This window comes from Xenopus laevis, chromosome 2L (genome assembly GCF_017654675.1).
Source record: "Xenopus laevis strain J_2021 chromosome 2L, Xenopus_laevis_v10.1, whole genome shotgun sequence".
NCBI classification, from domain to species: domain Eukaryota; kingdom Metazoa; phylum Chordata; class Amphibia; order Anura; family Pipidae; genus Xenopus; species Xenopus laevis.
In genome coordinates, this window is record NC_054373.1 from 171,007,749 (window position 1) to 171,027,211 (window position 19,463).

The following is a 19,463-nucleotide window of genomic DNA, read 5'->3' on the forward strand; positions in this document are numbered from 1 at the left end:
CTGATAAACTTCAGTTACTCTTTACTGCTGTACTGCAAGTTGTAGTGATATCACCCCGCCCCCCCAGCAGCCGAACAATGGGAAGGTAACGAGATAGCAGCTCCCTAACACAAGATAAGAGCTGCCTGATAGATCTAAGAACAACACTCAATAGTAAAATCCAGGTCCCACTCAGACACATTCAGTTACATTGAGTAGGAGAAACAACAGCCTGCCAGAAAGCAGTTCCATCCTAAAGTGCTGGCTCTTTCTGAAAGCACATGACCAGGCAAAATTCCTTGAAAAGATGGCTGCCTACACACTAATATTATTAAAAATAAATACACTTTCTGGTTCATGAATGAAATTTTATATTGTAGAGTTAATTATTTGCAGTGTAAACAGTGTAATTTAGAATTAAAAATACATCATAAAAATCATGGCAGAATTCCTTGAAAAGTAGGATCAGGTTGTATACACTAAACTTATTCCCCAAACATAAGCCTCTGCTGCCTGTTATGGATACTAATGTATATAGAGATTGAGTGCCGATGGTTGGTCAACTTCTTTCTTTTACTAATAGCTGATTGGTAGGATTTCCATGGACCACCCACATCACACGCTGTTCATTATCCTGGCTCTGGCCAATGCAAATAAAGACGATCAGTTGATGAAAGTGGAGGCTGTGAAACGGAGCCGGCTCACCAAGAATGCCCCCAAACAGATCTCCCAGCTTGATAAGGTAAAATATTATTGGGGTTCCTTATCTCCTAAACTGGGTGGCTGAGATTTCCCCTGACGATGATGATGATGATTTCCTTCAGTCTAAAACGAAGCATCAGGTGACTTATTAAGGGTGCCCGTGTTGTTAATTACACTGCTTTCGCTAATCACTGAACAACCCTGTAGGAACGGATGGAAGCCGCACGTCACATTGTCGACACAATAAAGAAGCGGAGGACCGACATGGTGCGAGATGTTGAGAGACTCTGTGATGCGTATATAACCCTTGCCAACATGGACGCCAACCAGTGGAAATCTCAGAGAAGTAAGTGAAGTCTTCCTGTCGGCACATTTATTCCATCAATAAAATTTGTCTGGGAATTACCTTAAAGGAAAACTATACCCCTCAAACAATGTAGGTCTCTATAAAAGATATTGCATAAAACAGCTCATGTGTAAAACCCTGCTTCATGTTAATAAACCTTTTTCATAATGATATACTTGTTTAGTAGTATGTGCCATTGGGTAATCATAAATAGAAAATTGCCATTTTAAAGAATAAGGGCCGCCCCCTGGGATCCTACAATTCAAAGTGCACACAAGCAAAGTATACATGATGTTAGGTCACATGAGCCAATTAACAGACAGAGTTGTGTCTTTTGCTTCCTCACTTCTTCCTGTTACAGTTAGTGTTGTAGTATTTCTGGTCAGGTGATCTCTGAGGCAGCACAGATAGAGTCACGAAATGGTGGTTCAAGGCAAGAGATGTAAAAGGGCAGTTTTTACTTAAACTTTTACAGTTTGGTAAGATTCTTTAATATTACAATAGTTAGGAAAAACATGGTGCTCCAGAATGATTAGTGAATGGCTCACCAAATAGTGAATGTGCTCTCAGCTTTAGGGAGTGATACAGCAAAAGGTAAATCGAAGCAGGGCCCATCGGCACTCAAACTGATCCACAGGACCAGAGAGGATTAGTTAAAAATATATTTTATTTATACAAAGTTAAAAAATGTATATCATCTCCATCTAAAGTTTCTTTAATATGCCACTTAATTTGATATAAACTGTCCTTTGCTTAAGTATTCATTTTGGGGGGATATAGTTTTCCTTTAAAGAAGAACTAAAGCCTAACTAAAGAAGTAGGTAGAAATGCTGTACATTATGTTTTGTGCTTCTGCCCAAGGCAACCACAGCCCTTTAGCAGTAAAGATCTGTGTCTCCAAAGATGCCCCAGTAGCTCCCCATCTTCTTTTCTGCTGATTCACTGCACATGCTCTGTGCTGCTGTCACTTACTGAGCTTAGGGACCCACTCGCAATATACAGTACACATAGAATAGAAATGTCACCATATAAGGCTGATTAGTAATTAATACAGATAATTACTACATGGCAGCACAGAAACCAGTGCAATTAGCATCAGAATTTAATAATCAGCCCTGTAGCTTATATTACAGGGGAAGCTCATTTTCTGCTGGATAATTAGTGACGAGCCCTAAGCTTAGCTTCTCAACAGCTGCTCAGAGCCCACTGAGCATGTGAGTGTCACAGACACTTTCCAAGATGGTGACCCCCTGTGACAAGTTTGAAGTCCTGGATCATTGCTGCTATTGACAAGCTGAAACTTTAGGCCGGTGCAATAAGTTCAGTATATAAAACATGGCATTTTTAGCCATATTCATTTTTAGGGTTTAGTTCTCCTTTAAGTGACCTCATTGAATATAGAAACCAAACATGGGGCCCGTGCAACGCAATTTTGAGAAAGACGGCCACATACCGTACTGCATGGCTCCTCTGCTGCTGCATTGTGTGCATGGTGCATTGTGTGCATGGTGCATCAGCAGATTTGGAAGTGATGAGGAGACGCAGCTCCATTTCATTTTTCTGTGGTTCGGATTATTGGGGGATTTTTGGCTGGATAAAACAACAGGGCCGATTGATTGGATACTGCGTAGAGGTCTCTTTCAGTCTTACCATTGTGTAGTGCCATAAATATACAGTGTAAAGGTAAGTGCAGCCTTGTAACGGAACAAAATGGCACATATGGAAGGTATATACACTCCATCATCTCACATAGTGGTGTTACATTATATATATACACTTTTTCTTATTGTAGATGCCATTCCCATCCCATCAGATCAACCCATCACTAAACTGAATAAACTACATGATGTTGTTATTCCAACTATGGAGATCAAGGTGCGTAAATAACAACACTAAAGAATTCAAGAACTGTTAAAAATGAAGGCCAATTGCAAATTGTCTTAGAATATCACTGTATACATCATATTAAACATGAATTTGAAGGTGAACTGCCCCTTTATGCAATAATAATTGGAAGATGAACTGTATTTTACTGCATAAATGTATCTCTCTCTCTCTCTCTCTCTCTCATCTTTCTCCCTCTCTCTCTCTCTCATCTTTCTCTCTCTCTCTCATCTCTCTCTCTCTCTGTCTCATTTTTCTTTCCGTCTATCTCATCTGGCTGTCTTTCTGTCTCTAATTTGCTATCCCATCTTTCTCTTGCTCTAACTCATCTTTTCTACATTTTAGTCTCGCTCCCTGTAATCTCTCCCTCCCATATTTTTCCTTCTCTCTGTATCTCATCTTATCTCTCTTTATAAAATAAATTAAAGATGACCAATTACAAATTGCTGAAGCGAGGGGCACAATTGCTGAAAGTACAATCCATTCCTATAGGCTTATGGAGTATTTCTATGCACCATTTGGTAAAGACGCCCTATTGGTTCATTTGGGACTGACCTTTCCTATAGCAGCAGCACAGTTTATTCCTGGTCGTACTTTGCCATAAGGGATCTGCAACCTTGGCTCTCCAGCTGTTAAGGAACTACAAGTCCCACAATGCATTTGCCTTTAGACTCCTTCATTAGACTCCTTCATTGCATTGTGGGACTTGTAGTTCCTTAACAGCTGGAGAGCCAAGGTTGCAGATCCTTATAAACAGTGTGTGATGGTAAAATCACAATTGACAATTCCAGTGGGTGCTGAGTGTAGAGGGCGGGATAGAGCAAAGGCTTCGGGTGCCGCATGAATAATGAATCTTTGCTTCTATCACTTGGCAGGTCGACCCCAGTGGGAAGTATGAAAACCTGGTGACAATTGTGTCTTTCAAACCCGAGTTCCGCCTGGCCGGGGGCCTTAATCTCCCCAAAATAATTGACTGTGTCGGCTCTGATGGGAAAGAGAGGAGACAACTTGTTAAGGTTTCATTGCCAAGCTCTGTGTGATACACGTGTATAACTTGCTGCAGCTCCACCAGCTCTCTGAGCTTTTATTATTCATTCAATAATCAGATTATTTATTTATTTATTACTGGCCACTTTTACACTGAAACCATTAAAGCACAGGGGACTGGTTGATATATATTATGCAAGGAACATTGTATCCAGATTAAAACAGTCTTGGTGCAACTTAACTGTGTAATAGGAAGGGTTATGTCTCATTTAGTACAGCCCAGCCTGCCCTTTAAAGGAGAACTATACCCTAAAGTTAAAAAAAACCTACCCCCTACTCTACATAGACCCCCCTCCCTCCTCCCCCCAGCCTAAATTTTACCCATGGCATATGCCCCAAAGTCTTCACTTACCCCTCCGTGCAGATTCTGTTCAGCGGAGTTCATGGGCGCCATCTTCAGCCGCTACAGTAATCTTCAGACTGAGACCATCGCTTCGGCAATTTTCATGAGTTTCCGTGCATGTGCAGAGAATTGCTCCAGCTGAGCATGCACCGATACGACACTTACTTCCCGAAGATTACCCAAGAGAAGAAGATGGCGCTCGTGAACTCCGATATACAGAATCTGCATGGAGGGGTACGTAAAACAGGGGCGTTTGCCCGGGGAAACAGTTAGGCTAGAGGGGTCTATTTAGGGTATTGGTTTTTTAACTTCAGTGTTGACTTGCCCTTTATAGGAGAAGGAAAGGCTAAAACTAAGTAAGCTTTATCAGAAAGGTGTATATAAATACACCAGTAAAACCTCAAAGTAATGCTGCTCTGAGTCCTCTGTCAAAAGAAACATCACATTTCTTACTTCTATTGTGTACACATGGGCTTCTGTATCAGACTTCCTGTTTTCAGCTTAAACCTCCAGGACTAGGGCTTGAGCATGCTCAGTTTGCTCCTCTCTCCCCTCCCTTTTCCCCCCTCCCTGCTGTAATCTGAGCCCAGAGCTATGAGTGAGCAGGGAGAGACTCGGGCAGGAAGTGATGTCACACCAAGCTAATATGGCAGCTGCTATCCTAAACAAACAGAGAGAGTTTCTAGAGCTGTATGGTATGGTAAAGCATTTTGCAGAATAAATATAGTGTTCTAGCTTGCACTATTGTGGCTAAGCTATTGGCAATAAACTGCCTCAGTAGCTTTCCTTCTCCTTTAATAGCAGTATAATAAAATAAAAAAATAAAATATATATATATATATATATATATATAAATCAATGCTTTGCTCTGTATAGCTGGGCACTCGCAGGCATAACAAGTCCTTCTTGGCTGATATAAATCAGCCGTTTAGTGAGACATTTCTATTCTATGTGTACTGTATATTGTGAGTGGGTCCCTAAGCTCAGTAAGTGACAGCAGCACAGAGCATGTGCAGTGAATCAGCAGAAAAGAAGATGGGGAGCTACTGGGGTCATATTGCGAGGCTCAGATCTTTACAGCTAAACGCTGAGGTTGCCTTGGGCTTTTACAAAATCGGAAAACATTGTGTACAGCATTCCTATTCTAATTCTTAACCTTTAGTTCCCCTTTAATCATTTACAATTATCTTTGACTTATATGTGTATTTGCCCCTGGGAGGTCGCAGCAAGAAGTTCCATCGGCACCAACCTCCAAAGCCTGAGAGAGAGGCGAATATATTACATTTACTGCAACCAATTACAAATCCCAGCCTCCCAGCAATAACATGGGATTTGCATTTGTGCTGATCAGCTTTTTTTTTTCACTGTAACACAAAGTGGGAAATATTGCAGCAGTTAACAGAAGGAAATGTTTAAAAAGCAACACAATTACTGACAACTGGAAGAGCAAAACAGTCTCTTGTCAGCACAAATCTCCGTGCCCCCGGAGTTGCCTCACACCTACACATCTGCTGACTGGTTAGAATGCAGTTCCCTGGGCAGATAAAAAGAGAAGGAAAGCTACCGAAGCAGTTTATTGCCAATAGATTAGCCATAATAGTGCAAACTATAAGACTATATTTATTCTGTAGAATACTTTAGCATACCAGAGTAAACAGCTCTAGAAGCTCTCTCTGTTTGTTTAGTATAGCAGCTGCCATATTATCTTGTTGTGACATCACGCTCTTCTCACTCATAGCTCTGGGCTCAGATTACAGCAGGGAGGGGGAGAGGCAGAGAGGAGCAAACTGAGCATGCTCAACCCCGTGCCCTGGAGATTTAAGCTGAAAACAGGAAGTCTGATACAGAAGCCCATGAGTACACAATAGAAGGAAAGAAATGTGATGTTTCTTTTGACAGAGGACTCGGAGCAGCATTACTTTGAGAGTTTACTGGTGTATTTATGTAGACCTTTCTGATAAAGCTTACTTAATTTTAGCCTTTCCTTCTCCTTTAAGTACAGTAAGGATAATGTGGTCCCTATTAATAAGAAAGTCAAGCACATATAGGTCACGGAACTCCAAGGTGAGGTTTAACAAGAGTACAGAGTATGTTGGGTATATGTCATTGCCCCACGTGCAAATGCTACAGCACTAAGGGTGCAAAATTGCTCCCCTTGGGGTCCATGCACAGAGCACTTGCATACAGGGCAATAGCCTATATTCTCTACCTTGTGCTCCATTAATAGTCTGGCACAAACTAGCCTGTATTTAATACCCGGTGTAGTCGGGCAGTAAGTATAGGGCTTCCCTTTTTGCCGACTTGCAATGAACAAGGTATGGGGGGGACAAGAGAAGCCATCATGTTGCCTACCTGCCGTCCATATTGGTTGTAGCACCGTCCATATTGGTTGTGCAAAGTGCAAACAAGCTGCCTATTGGCACACGTTTTACTTTTCCATCCCAGAGGCCTTTTCAGTAAGACCAACTGCCCCTTACAATACATAAGGGTTTCTGCTACAGGAATTAGCTATGAAGGGGGTATGGATTGCCAGAAAGGTGGGGGTGGCTGATTGTTCAGCCACACACTAGATCAGGGGTGCCCAAAAGTTAGATAGGGATCTACCAGTAGACCTTTAGCTGGGGATCAGTAGATCTCAAGACACTGTCACCAAACAGTTTGTCTAAATCCCCCTCCTGTTCTTTTCATTCAGATATTTATTATGTTAACGTTACTTAAGAAATAGTTGTTTGTTAAACATAGTAATACACATTTTCTCATAAATGAATATTTAAGTAATATTTTCCATGGATCAATACTTTTATAGAGGTAGATCATAATGGGACACCATGACTAAATGTAAAGTATGTGCACTCCTGCACTAGATGCATCAAGTCAATCAAAAGGAGCAAGAAAGAGCACATCATCCATTGACTGCACTTCCCCCCACCCCCATCCCCAAATAGCCTTTATGCTGGGGATATGGGTGACAGTTGAGAGAGGGAGACTGTATCTTTAGTGTGACGTGTCTCTCCTGCTGTGTGACAGGGTCAAGATGACCTGAGACAAGATGCAGTCATGCAGCAAGTGTTCCAGATGTGCAATACATTGTTACAGCGCAACAGCGAGACGAGGAAGAGAAAGCTCACTATCCGCAGGTACAAGGTGAGGACACTCTGTTTGCCGCCCCCAGGGCAGGGCCGGAACAAGGGGTAGGTAAAAGCCATCTGCCTAAGGCGCAACAAAAGGGGGGCGCTGGGCAGGTACCCGTCTTCTGTCTACCCCCCTAGTCCATGTTTGCTGCTTTCTCCCTCCCTTCCCCTCCCTTTCCCATTCAGTTCCCTCCCCTCTGACGCTCTGCGTACTCTGCGTTTGGGGGCGTACGCGCACGGAGGGGAGCCGGGTCGCCTAGGGTAAATTTTAGGGATGCACCGAATCCTGGATTCGATACGGCCAGTATTCAGTCTTTTTCAGCAGGATTCGGATTCGGCCGAATCCTTCTGCCTGGCCGAACTGAATCCTAATTTGCATATGTAAATTACGGGTGGGGAGGGAAATCACGTGACTTTTTGTCACAAAACAAGGAAGTAAAAAAATTTCCCCCTTACCATCCCTAATTTGCATATGCAAATTAGGGTTCAGATTCGGTTCGGTATTCGGACGAATCTTTCGCAAAGGGTTCGGGGGTTCGGCCGAATCCAAAAAAGTGGGTTCGGCCGAATCCAAAAAAGTGGGTTTGGCTATATAGCAGATGCACAGTTGGCGGAATGAGAGGCTCAATATCTGCCTGTGCAAGAAGGAGATGACTTTTCTCGGAGGAGCTGCAAGATGTTACGGTAATATCAGAAAGCAGCTAAAACTACTAGTTCCATTCAGCAACGTGAAGAGCAGGGAACGCCAGCTACTGTTAATACTGTTCGGGGGTGCGCGCATGAAGGGGAGCGCAGTGGCCGGCCAGGTCATCTAAGGGGCCCGGTTGGCTTGGCCCAGCTCTGCCCCAGGGATTCAGCATTCGTTCCTTTTCCATCTCACCTAATTGCTTCAATTGTTCCACTGGACCCATCACCTTTTACATAGAAATTGTTATCCATTCAAAAGTCCTATAGTGAGCTCTGCACCCATAGCCCAACTGTCTGACTAGGCCAATTGCACCGAATTGTAAATGGCACTTTCCACAGCAGCGTCATTCTTTAGCCTTTCTCACAGCCTGTCCTAGGAGATGCCGTAAAGTGAGGACGTGATCTGAATACTCTACAAACCCTTACTCGTTGGTAACTCTTTTAATTTCTATTAACGTTCATCTTTCCGCAGGTGGTTCCCTTGTCCCAGAGAAGTGGAGTGCTGGAGTGGTGCACCGGGACCGTTCCCATTGGAGAATATCTTGTCAATGACAAAGACGGTGCACACAAACGTTACCGCCCAGGGGATTATGGCAGTTTGCAGTGTCAAAGGAAAATGATGGCAAGTGATCTGATTTATTTATTACAGACGTTACCTCAAAACATCGACATCAGACAGGAGCAAATGCTTGTGCCAGGAGAAGCTTATGTGTATATATATCTGTGTATATCTACTTTTGTACACAGTGCTGTACATTCTAATAAAGGGAACAAGTGAATATAGATAACTATATACTATGTATACCTTACATTCAAAATGTTAGTGCTCACAAATGGAAGGACTTCAGCTCACAATCTCATCTCGGTCACTAGTGTGTGTGTCAATAAAGTTGGGCATAAATTAAATAGATGCGTTCATCTGGTAGATTTATTGCCTAACTTGACCAAACTGGACTGATCAAGTAGTTTGGCCCCCAGGGCCAATGATCAGATGATTATAAGTGACAAATCACTGGGCAGATATGTCACTCGCCCAATGAGATTTTCAGACCAGTCCGATATTGAATTGGCCAGTCTCAGGCCATTGGTTAGACGGATCATTACATTGGCCCCCGTATATGGGCTCCTTAAAGGGATACTGTCATGGGAAAACGTATTTGTTTTTTGTTTTTTTTCAAAACACATCAGTTAATAGTGCTGCTCCAGCAGAATTCTGCACTGAAATCCATTTCTCAAAAGAGCAAACTGATTTTTTTAAATTTCATTTTAAAATCTGACATAGGGCTAGACATATTGTAAGTTTCCTAGCTGCCCTCAGTCATGTGACTTTGATAAACTTTAGTCACTCTTTACTGCTGTACTGCACGTTGGAGTGATATCACCCCCTCCCTTTAACCCCAGCTGCCAAACAAAAGAACAATGGGAAGGTAACCAGATAGCAGCTCCCTAACACAAGATAACAGCTGCCTGGTAGATCTAAGAACAACAATCAATAGTAAAATCCAGGTCCCACTGAGACACATTCAGTTACATTGAGAAGGAGAAACAACAGCCTGCCAGAAAGCAGTTCCAGCCTAAAGTGCTGGCTCTTTCTGAAAGCACATGACCAGGCAAAATGACCTGAGATGCACCTACACACTAATATTACAATTAAATAAATACACTTGCTGGTTCAGGAATGAAATTTTATATATCTTTGCTGTGTGTTGGAAGGAGGTGCAGAGAGGACGCTTCGAAGAGAAGTACCAGATGTTTCTCAACGTTTGCGAGAATTTCCGCCCAGTCTTCCGCTATTTCTGCATGGAGAAATTTCTGGATCCGGCCATGTGGTTTGAGAAACGTTTGGCCTACACTCGCAGCGTGGCCACGTCCTCCATAGGTACAACCAGTCCTTTATTCACTGCCTCTATGGGCTTTTCCTGCACCATAACTGCTGGAACTCCACATTCCAGCTTCTGATTCTCTATTGCACCATTTACCATCTTAATTCAGATACTGGGGAGTGCAGTAGGGCAGCCATATTGCAGCGGAGCAGTTGGATTATAGGAGAAGGTCACATTGTAGTAGAGCAGTCAGTTCAGAGGAGCGGGCACATTGTAGTAGAGAATCACACTTTGGAGGAGCAAGGTTATAGTAGAGCATCACATTGCAGTGGAGACTCCAGTGTATTAGAGAAGTGACATTGCTGTGGAACAGTCACATTGTAGGAGAACTTGCTGCTTGTTTACAAAGAGATGTAACTCCATGTTGTTCCTCTATATTCTCAGTTGGATACATTGTCGGGCTTGGAGACAGACACGTCCAGAACATCCTAATAGACGAGGAGAGCGCGGAACTCGTACACATTGACTTAGGTAGGAAAAATGAGATTTCCTCAGCTGTTGTATCCAGTCACGTCCTGCGCTAATGCCCATGTTTCCTCTGGCAGGAGTGGCTTTCGAGCAGGGGAAAATTCTGCCCACGCCTGAAACTGTTCCCTTCCGGCTCACAAGAGATATAGTGGATGGGATGGGCATTACTGGAGTTGAAGGGGTATTCAGAAGGTAACATTGTTCTATTAAAACATTTAATTGCATGTGAATGGCAAGTTACTGCCGCTGATATAATATGTTGGGAGGGGGAAAGCAAAAAGGACATGGACACCCATCCAAGCTGCACCCGTGATTGTCACAGGTTTCACTAAATCACACTGACATACTTGACAGCTCCGTGCATCTTAGCTTGTAACATAGTAAGTTAGGTTGAAAAAAAGACACATCCATCAAGTTCAACCTTAAGTCTGTATATAACCTGCCTAACTGCCAGTTGATCCAGAGGAAGGCAAAAAAAAACCCCATCTGAAGCCTCTCCAATTTGCCTCAGAGGGGGAAAAATTCCTTCCTGACTCCAAAATGGCAATGGGACCAGTCCTTGGATTAACTTGTACTATGAGCTATCTTCCCATAACCCTGTATTCCCTCACTTGCTAAACACCATCCAACCCCTTCTTAAAGCTATCTAATGTATCAGCCTGTACCACTGATTCAGGGAGAGAATTCCACATCTTCACAGCTCTCACTGTAACAAACCCCTTCCCAATATTTAGGCGGAACCTCTTTTCTTCTAATCGGAATGGGTGACCTTGTGCCAGCTGGTAAATAAATCATTAGAGAGATTATTATATGATCCCCTTATATATTTATTCATAGTTATCATATCTCCCCTTAAGCGCCTCTTCTCCAGCGTGAACATCCCCAATTTGGCCAGTCTTTCCTCATAGCTAAGATTTTCAATACCTTTTACCAGCTTAGTTGCCCTTCTCTGTTCCTTCTCTAATACAATAATGTCCTGTTTGAGTGATGGAGACCAAAACTGTACGGCATATTCTAGATGGGGCCTTACCAGTGCTCTATACAGTGGAAGAATGACCCTCAATGTGACAACGGCCCTTTCCTTCTTCAGCACAATAATGTCCCCATGCCCAAAATAAGCTTCATACAAATAGTTCTGCTGAGATTGGTGGAATAACTTGACTGCAGAGATCCCTCAGCATCGATACCCTCTCCATACTTTTTTGGAGTATCACATTGGATCAGTACCATTTATTTTTGGTGTCTTAAAGGTTCTAGTTCAGTATCTCAGTGTCTACCTCTCTCACTGATACTGATAGTGACAAAGTATAAATATGACTAAGCTCCACCATCTACCATTTGGTATGAGTAGATGCGTGACTCTTGACGTGCTTCCTCTTCATCAGGTGCTGTGAGAAGACCATGGAAGTTATGAGGAACAACCAAGAAGCTCTGCTGACCATTGTTGAGGTTTGTCTGTTCGTAATCTTCCATATTTTGGGACCGTTCTCATTGTTCTGCTGCAATATTGAGTGATATTGATTTCTTGCAGGTTCTACTCTATGATCCACTCTTTGATTGGACAATGAATCCCCTCAAAGCTCTGTACTTGCAACAGGATGAAGTGGATCTCAATGCCACCCTTGGTGGTGATGACCCAGAATGCAACAGAAATTCATGGTAAAGCAGCTAAAAGTTTAGTATTTATTGATAGCAGTGGTTATACTATAACACAAAGTATTTTGAACATACGACCAACATGTAAATCGGCCATTTTGTTCTTCGCTCTCAACAGTGACAGCCAGAGCGTCAATAAAGTGGCAGAACGTGTTCTCCTTCGCCTTCAGGAAAAGCTCAAAGGAGTAGAAGAGGGGATGGTTCTGAGTGTGGGGGGACAAGTCAATCATCTTATCCAGCAGGCCATGGACCCAAAGAATCTCAGCAGGCTGTTCCCTGGATGGAAGGCCTGGGTATAAGTGATGGAATGGAGGATATACTGTAGGCTTAGGTGCAACTGCACAACAATGCAGCGAGGAAGTCCTCATTACCCAGTGCATGCCTATAGTGTACTTAAGCTGGCCATAGACGCAAAGATCCGATCGTACGAATCAACGTAAGATCGGACTTTCCCATCTCCCGACCCTCCACTAACCATTCAGATCAAAGTCTTTACCATTCCGATCAAATAAGAACAGATCACCCAATGTTCTGCCCCTGACAGCAATCGTACGATACTTATGTCTGACAACACTAGTGACAGTCTCCCTCTGAAAATCGTACGATCGGCAATACATGCAGAGATATTATCGGCAGGCGACAGAAATTTTCTAACCTGTCTGATCGACCAAACGACCGATCTCCGACGGACGAAAAATGTCGGGACTCTCCACACACGGTCCGAAAATCGTACGAATCCACGATTCGTACGATCGGATCTTTGCGTCTATGGCCAGCTTTAGTCTAACCATGTGGTTGGTAGAACAGTTGCTGAACTTTCAGCTTCTTGGTGACATCACAAAAAAACATTTAATGCCAAAATGTGCCTAACAAAGCAAAATAGAATCGTAATCCAGTCTCCAATATAAGTCCATGATATTATCTGTGATTATATATACTGAAAGCAGCATCCCTCTGCCCCGTGATATTATCTGCACTGCTGGTTCTTATTCTCTCTAGAGCAGAAGTCCCCAACCTTTTTTATCCATGAGCCACATTCAAAAAAAAAAAAAATTGGGGAGCAACACAGGCATACAAAAATGTCCTGGGGTGCCAAGTAAGGGCTGTAATTAGCTATTTGGTAGCCCCTATGTAGACAGACAACCTACACAGAGGCTCTGTTTGACAGTACCCATGTTTTTTATTAAACCAAAACTTGCCTCCAAGCCTGGAATTCAAAACTAAGCACCTGCTTTGAGGCCACTGGGAGCAACATCCAAGGGGTTAGAGAGCAACATGTTGCTCACGAGCTACTGGTTGGGGGTCACTGGCCTGGAGGATCCAGATAAACGATCTTCAGAGGTTGTTGAACCACAACTTCCAGAAACGTTGTCCTTAAGTTGCGGTTGGTTGCCATTGGTATCTACATTACACCTGTATTAATGAATCGGCCCTACTGTTTCAAGGTGAATCGGTTTCTGAAGCTCTTTAAGGGGTTGTTCACCTTTAAATTGACTTTTAGTATGATGTAGAGAGTGATATTCTGAGACAATTTGCAATTGGTTTAGATTTTTTATTAGTTGTGTTTTCTGAGCTTTTTATTCAGCAGCTCTTCTGTTTACAATTTCATCTGGTTGCTAGAGTTTAAAGTACCTTAGCAACAACACATTGATTTGAATAAAAGGCTGGACTATGAATAGGAGAGGCCTGGATTGAAAGATGAGTTATAAAAAGTAGCAATAACAATACATTTGTAGCCTTACAGAGCATTTGTTTTTTAGATGGGGTCAGTGATCCCCATTTGAAAGCTGGAAAGAGTCAGAAGAAAAAGACAAATAATTAAAAAACTATAAAAATGAAGGCCAATTGAAAAGTTTCTTAGAATTAGCCATTTTGTAACATACTAAAAGTTAACTTAAAGGTGAACCACCCCTTTAATAGGCCAGTGCTGCAGGCCAAGATTTTTCCCCCTCAGTTAAATGGTTAGTGATGTGGGTCACCTGGTACCAGAGCAGTCATAGCTAATCAACACAAAGGGACCAGGGGTGAGTTTCAGGGTATTGTCTGCCACCTTAAAGGAATAGTTCAGTGTGAAAATAAAAACTGGGTAAATAGATAGGCTGTGCAAAATAAAACATGTTTCTAATATAGTTAGTTAGCCAACAATGTAATGTATAAAGGCTGGAGTGAACAGATGTCTAATAAAACAGCCAGAATCCTACTTCCTGCTTTTCAGCTCTCTAACTCTGAGTTAGTCAGCGACTTGAAGGGGGGCCACATGGGACATTTCTGTTCAGTGAGTTTGTAATTGATCCTCAGCATTCAGCTCAGATTCAAAAGCAACAGAAATGACCCATGTGGCCCCCCCTCAAGTCTCTGATTGGTTACTGTCTGGTAGCCAGGGCAACCAGTCAGTGTAAACCAAGAGAGCTGAAAAGCAGGAAGTAGTGCTCTGACTGACATGTTATACATGAAATCACTCCAGTCTTTATACATTACATTTTTGGCTAACTAACTATATATGAAACATTTTTTATATTGCACAGCCTATCTATTTACCCAGTTTTTATTTTTACACTGAACAATTCCTTTAAAGGAGAAGGAAAGCTACAGAGGCATTTTATTGCCAATAGAATAGCCACAATAGTGCAAGCTAGAATGCTATATTTATTCTGTAGAATGATTTACCATACCTGAGTAATCAGCTCTAGAAGCTCTCTGTTTGTTTATGATAGCAGCTGCCATATTAGCTTGGTGTGACATCACTTCCTGCTTGAGTCTCTCCCTGCTCACTTATAGCTCTGGGCTCAGATTACAGCAGAGAAGGGAGGTTGGGGGGAAGAGAAGCAAACTGAGCATGCTCAAGCCCGTGCCCTGGAGGTTTAATCTGAAGGCAGTAAGTCTGATACAGAAGCCCATGAGTACACAATAGATGGAAAGAAATGTGTTTCTTTTGACAGAGGACTCAGAGCAGCATTACTTTGAGGCTTTACTGGTCAATTAATAGATAGACCTTTCTGATAAGGCTTACTTAATTTTAACCTTTCCTTCTCCTTTAAATAGCAGTGATTAAAATGCCACGGCCCTTTATCAATGAAGCACCATGTTTTTCAGTCTGAAGAGTGAACCACAGCAATGGCTGCTTCAGAGTTATCTCAGTTATTCGTAGAGAATGAATGGCCCCTCCAGCTCTCCGTAGCACAGGAGTGAATATCACTTACCTGGAATGAGGCCACATAGTCCCCAGTGTGTATATAAAGCACGTTAGAAGACTGTATGTTTTTTAGTGACCTAAGATTCATTTGCCATCGTGGCCTGAACACTGTCGTTTTGGTTGAACTGACTATTTCATTAATTGTTCATTTGCACTTCAGTGGATTGATCCATTTCAACAGAAAAATGAAGGGCTGTATATTTTGTTAATAATAAAACCAAAACATATAATTAATCACACTCTGCTGTATTTGTACACACACACACACAAAATAAAAAATCTGTAGGTCACAGACCTGACTGTTCAGAAATAGGATTATTGCGTGTTTAGGGATCACTAGGAATTAGGGATGAAGAACATTATAAATATTTTAAAGGAGAACTAACCCCCCAATGAGAAAAGACCCATCCACTACCCCTCAATAGTCCCCCTACTTCCTTCCTGCATAGTGTCCCTAAGCATTTGTGCTTAGGGGCAGGTTTACTAAGGGTCGAAGTGAATTCCATGAATTTTCGAAGTAAAAAAAATCCAGAATTCGAAGTAATTTTTTGGATACTTCAACCATCAAATAGGATACTACGGGGCACATTTACTAAGCTCGAGTGAAGGATTCGAATGAAAAAAAGTTAGAATTTCGAAGTAATTTTTTGGTACATCGACCATCGAATAGGCTACTACGACCTTCTATTCGAACTAAAAATCGTTCGACTATTCAACCATTCGATAATCTAAGTAGTGTCTCTTTAAAAAATACTTTAACTACATACTTCACCAGTTTAAACCTACCGAGGTTCAATGTTAGCCTATGGGGACCTTCTCCAGCACTTTTCTAAGTTTTTTATGATCAAATAAAAATGGATTGATTAAAATCGTTCGATTCTAAGGATTTTATCGTTCGAACGATCAAAGTATTTTGGCTAAAATCCTTTGAATTCGATATTCGAATTCGAAGGATTTTATTTCGAGGTTCGAATTCGAGGGTTTATTAACCCTCTAAATTCGACCGTTGATAAATCTGCCCCTACAACTTCGAATTTACTTCGATTCAAAGTAAAAATTGTTCGACTATTCGACCATTCGATAATCAAAGTACTGTCTGTTTAAGAAAACTTCGGCTTCAATACTTCGCCAAGTTAAACCTGCCGAAGTGCTATGTTAGCCAATGGGGACCTTCTACAACCATTTTCTAAGTCTTTACACATCGATTAAAAATCGTTCAAATGATCGCTGAAATCCTTCGAACCGTTCGATTTTTATTCAACCGCAGGATTGCCAAATTTGCTGAAAAAACTTTGAAGTCGATATTCTAATTCAAAGTTTTTTAATTCGATGGTCGAATTTCGATGTTTTTTGTACTTTGATAAATCTGCCCCTTATAGTTGAACCCTTTAAGACAAATGTTCTCTATGGGGATACATTTGGATTTTTTTTTTTAACAACATGATTGCAACCATTTCATTTCACCCCTTTTCTCTCTGTTTGACTTATTTTTCTAAACTTTAAAGAAAAACTTTGATTCCTCCTGGAAAAAGAAAGGTATTTCCCAAATACAACATATTGTTGACACTGAGTATGGAGATCCTCTTTCTTGGGAATCCATTGAATCTATATATCATTTAAATGAATGTGATAAACTTTATTTTTTGAAAACATTCCTATGGGTCCCACTTACTCTATCTGCCCCAAATTTAAAGAACAAAACAAAGATGTTTCATTATTTATGGCATTTCCCTAAAATACGGGTTATGTGGAATTACAGAGCAATATCCTAATATCCCCTCATCTTGCTTTATTTGATTCATATAAAGAAGAACAAACTTTACCTAAGGCTAAAAAGAAACCTGTTAATAAAAATTTAGGAATTTGTTGACTTTGTAATCGCTGCAGCTCGGAAATCCATATTTTTTGTTTTGGATTAAAGAAGAAACTCCTGTGATGAAAGATTTTAGTATACTGTATCTGAGACCCCCTTGTTTAAAAGAAGCAATCAGACTCGGATATGGGGATTTAAAAAAAAAAAAAGAATATTTTTGGGTTTATTCATCAAAAATGCGTGAGGTTTTAGAGGAATTTTTTCTACTTCGAATAAACTTGAATGAAAAACTACACTTATTTATTAAAAAAAACAATTGAATATTGGAATGAATACAATGGTGGAAAAATGCTTAAATACCTCGAATTTGTGAGTTTTATAAGCTTGAAAAAACAAAAATCTCAAATTAAAAGAATGGCTTGAATTTTGCCTGGGACAACTCCCACTGACTCCTACATGAACTTGCAAGCTTTTAGATGCTGACATTTTACATTCAAATTCTTGTGTTTAATACTGTTAATACCAAACTTTCAAGTTTTTGAAAATATTCAAATTTGGGAGTTTTTGGGCAAAAAAAAAAAAATTGAATTGTGGCAAAAATGAAATCGCCCGTTGGTCTACATACCTTGATACCTTTCATAGAGGATACAGACAAAATACTAGGGATGCACCGAATCCACTATTTTGGATTCGGCCGAATCCTTTGCGAAAGTAGCGGCCGAACCAAATCCTAATTTGCATATGCAAATTAGGCGTGGCAAGGGGAAGACATTTTTTACTTCCTAGTTTTGTGACAAAAGGTCACGCGATCTCCCTCCCCGCCCCTAATTTTCATATGCAAATTAGGATTCGGTTCGGCCGGACAGAAGGATACGCCCGAATCCAAATCCTGCTAAAAAAAGGCCGAATCCTGGATTCGGTGCATCCCTACAAAAAACAATCCAAATATTCATGTATAATTCCCGAGTAGAAACCATATTTTAAATCTACCGGATACTGCCTACAGTTGTAATTGTCTTGGTTTATCATTATGTTTGAGCAGAGACAGATAATTACACTGATAGTTTAATAATTCATATATTGTTATAATAACTTGTCGTGTTAATTGCTTTAGTATTTAACGGTAATCCATTTTTTTTATGGTTGCGTATCCAATGTATGGATTTTTCTAGTACACAGTATTGTTGTACAGGTATTGAGTGGATCGGTTATCCAGAAGGCTCCGAATTACAGAAAGGCTGTCTCCCGTAGACTCAATTTTATGGAAATAATCCACATTTTTAAAAATGATTTCCTTTCACTCTGTAATAATAAAACAGTACAGGTATGGGACCTGTTATCCAGAATGCTCCATTATTTGGATCTTCAAACCTTAAAGGAGAAGGAAAGGTTAAAACTAAGTAAGCCTTATCAGAAAGGTCCATCTAAATACACCAGTAAACCCCCAAAGTAATGCTGCTCTGAGTCCCCTGTCAAAAGAAACAGCATTTCTTTCCTTCTATTGTGTACTCATGGGCTTCTGTATCAGACTTCCTGCCTTCAGCTTAAACCTCATTGCCCTGGGCGTGAGCATGCTCAGTTTGCTCCTCTCCCCCCACCCCTCCCTTCTCTACTGTAATCTGAGCCCAGAGCAGGGAGAGACTCAGGCAGGAAGTGATGTCACACCACATTAATACTGCAGCTCCTATTCTAAAGAGTTTCTAGAGCTTTTTACTCAGGTATGGTAAAACATTCTACAGAATAAATATATCATTCTAGCTTGCACTATTGCAGCTAATCTATTGGCAATAAAATGCCTCCGTAGCTTTCCTTCTCCTTTAAGTCTACTAGAAAGCTCTAAATTACCGAAAGTCCGTCTCCCATAGAGTCCAAATTATCTACATTTCTAAAACGGATTTCCCTTTTCTCTTTAATAATAAAACAGTAGCTTGTACTTGATCCCAACTAAGATATAATTAATCCTTATTGGAAGCAAAACTAGCCTATTGGGTTTATTTCATGTTTACATGATTTTCTAGTAGACTTAAGGTATGAAGATCCAAATTACGGAAGATCTGTTATAAGGAAAACCTTAGGCCTTGAGCATTCTGAATAACAGGTCCCATACCTGTACTGCTAAATGTCTAATTGTTTATGTTGAAAATTGAAAACAATTGAAAAAGAAGAGTATAGTGAAGGCAGAACTGTAACATAGATATTAAGCGGGATATTTTCTAAAACATGAATTTTTCTCATTTTTAAAGTTGACCAAACTCCGATCCATGAATTGCCCTTAATTTATCAAAAATTCTGGTCGGTAAAAGTCTCGACAAAATCGTCCAAATTCAACAC

General features: G+C 41.0%; 1 protein-coding gene across 3 annotated transcripts in view; it reads left to right on the forward strand.

The window, feature by feature from the left end:
- Positions 1-13,209, forward strand: part of atm.L (ATM serine/threonine kinase L homeolog) — a 100,583-nt gene extending 87,374 nt beyond the window's left edge. Inside the window, exons 52-64 of one of the 3 annotated variants that reach the window (XR_005965217.1) lie at positions 563-721; positions 889-1,027; positions 2,820-2,902; positions 3,787-3,927; positions 7,329-7,445; positions 8,592-8,741; positions 9,833-9,998; positions 10,387-10,473; positions 10,548-10,662; positions 11,856-11,919; positions 12,002-12,129; positions 12,245-12,523; positions 12,909-13,209. Coding sequence is in view for 2 of the 3 variants with exons in the window: in XM_041580906.1 (XP_041436840.1) it covers positions 563-721; positions 889-1,027; positions 2,820-2,902; positions 3,787-3,927; positions 7,329-7,445; positions 8,592-8,741; positions 9,833-9,998; positions 10,387-10,473; positions 10,548-10,662; positions 11,856-11,919; positions 12,002-12,129; positions 12,245-12,425 (1,530 nt within the window). In the remaining variant the exon portion in view is untranslated. 3 annotated transcript variants of the gene reach the window in all.
- The last annotated feature ends 6,254 nt before the right edge of the window (positions 13,210-19,463 follow it).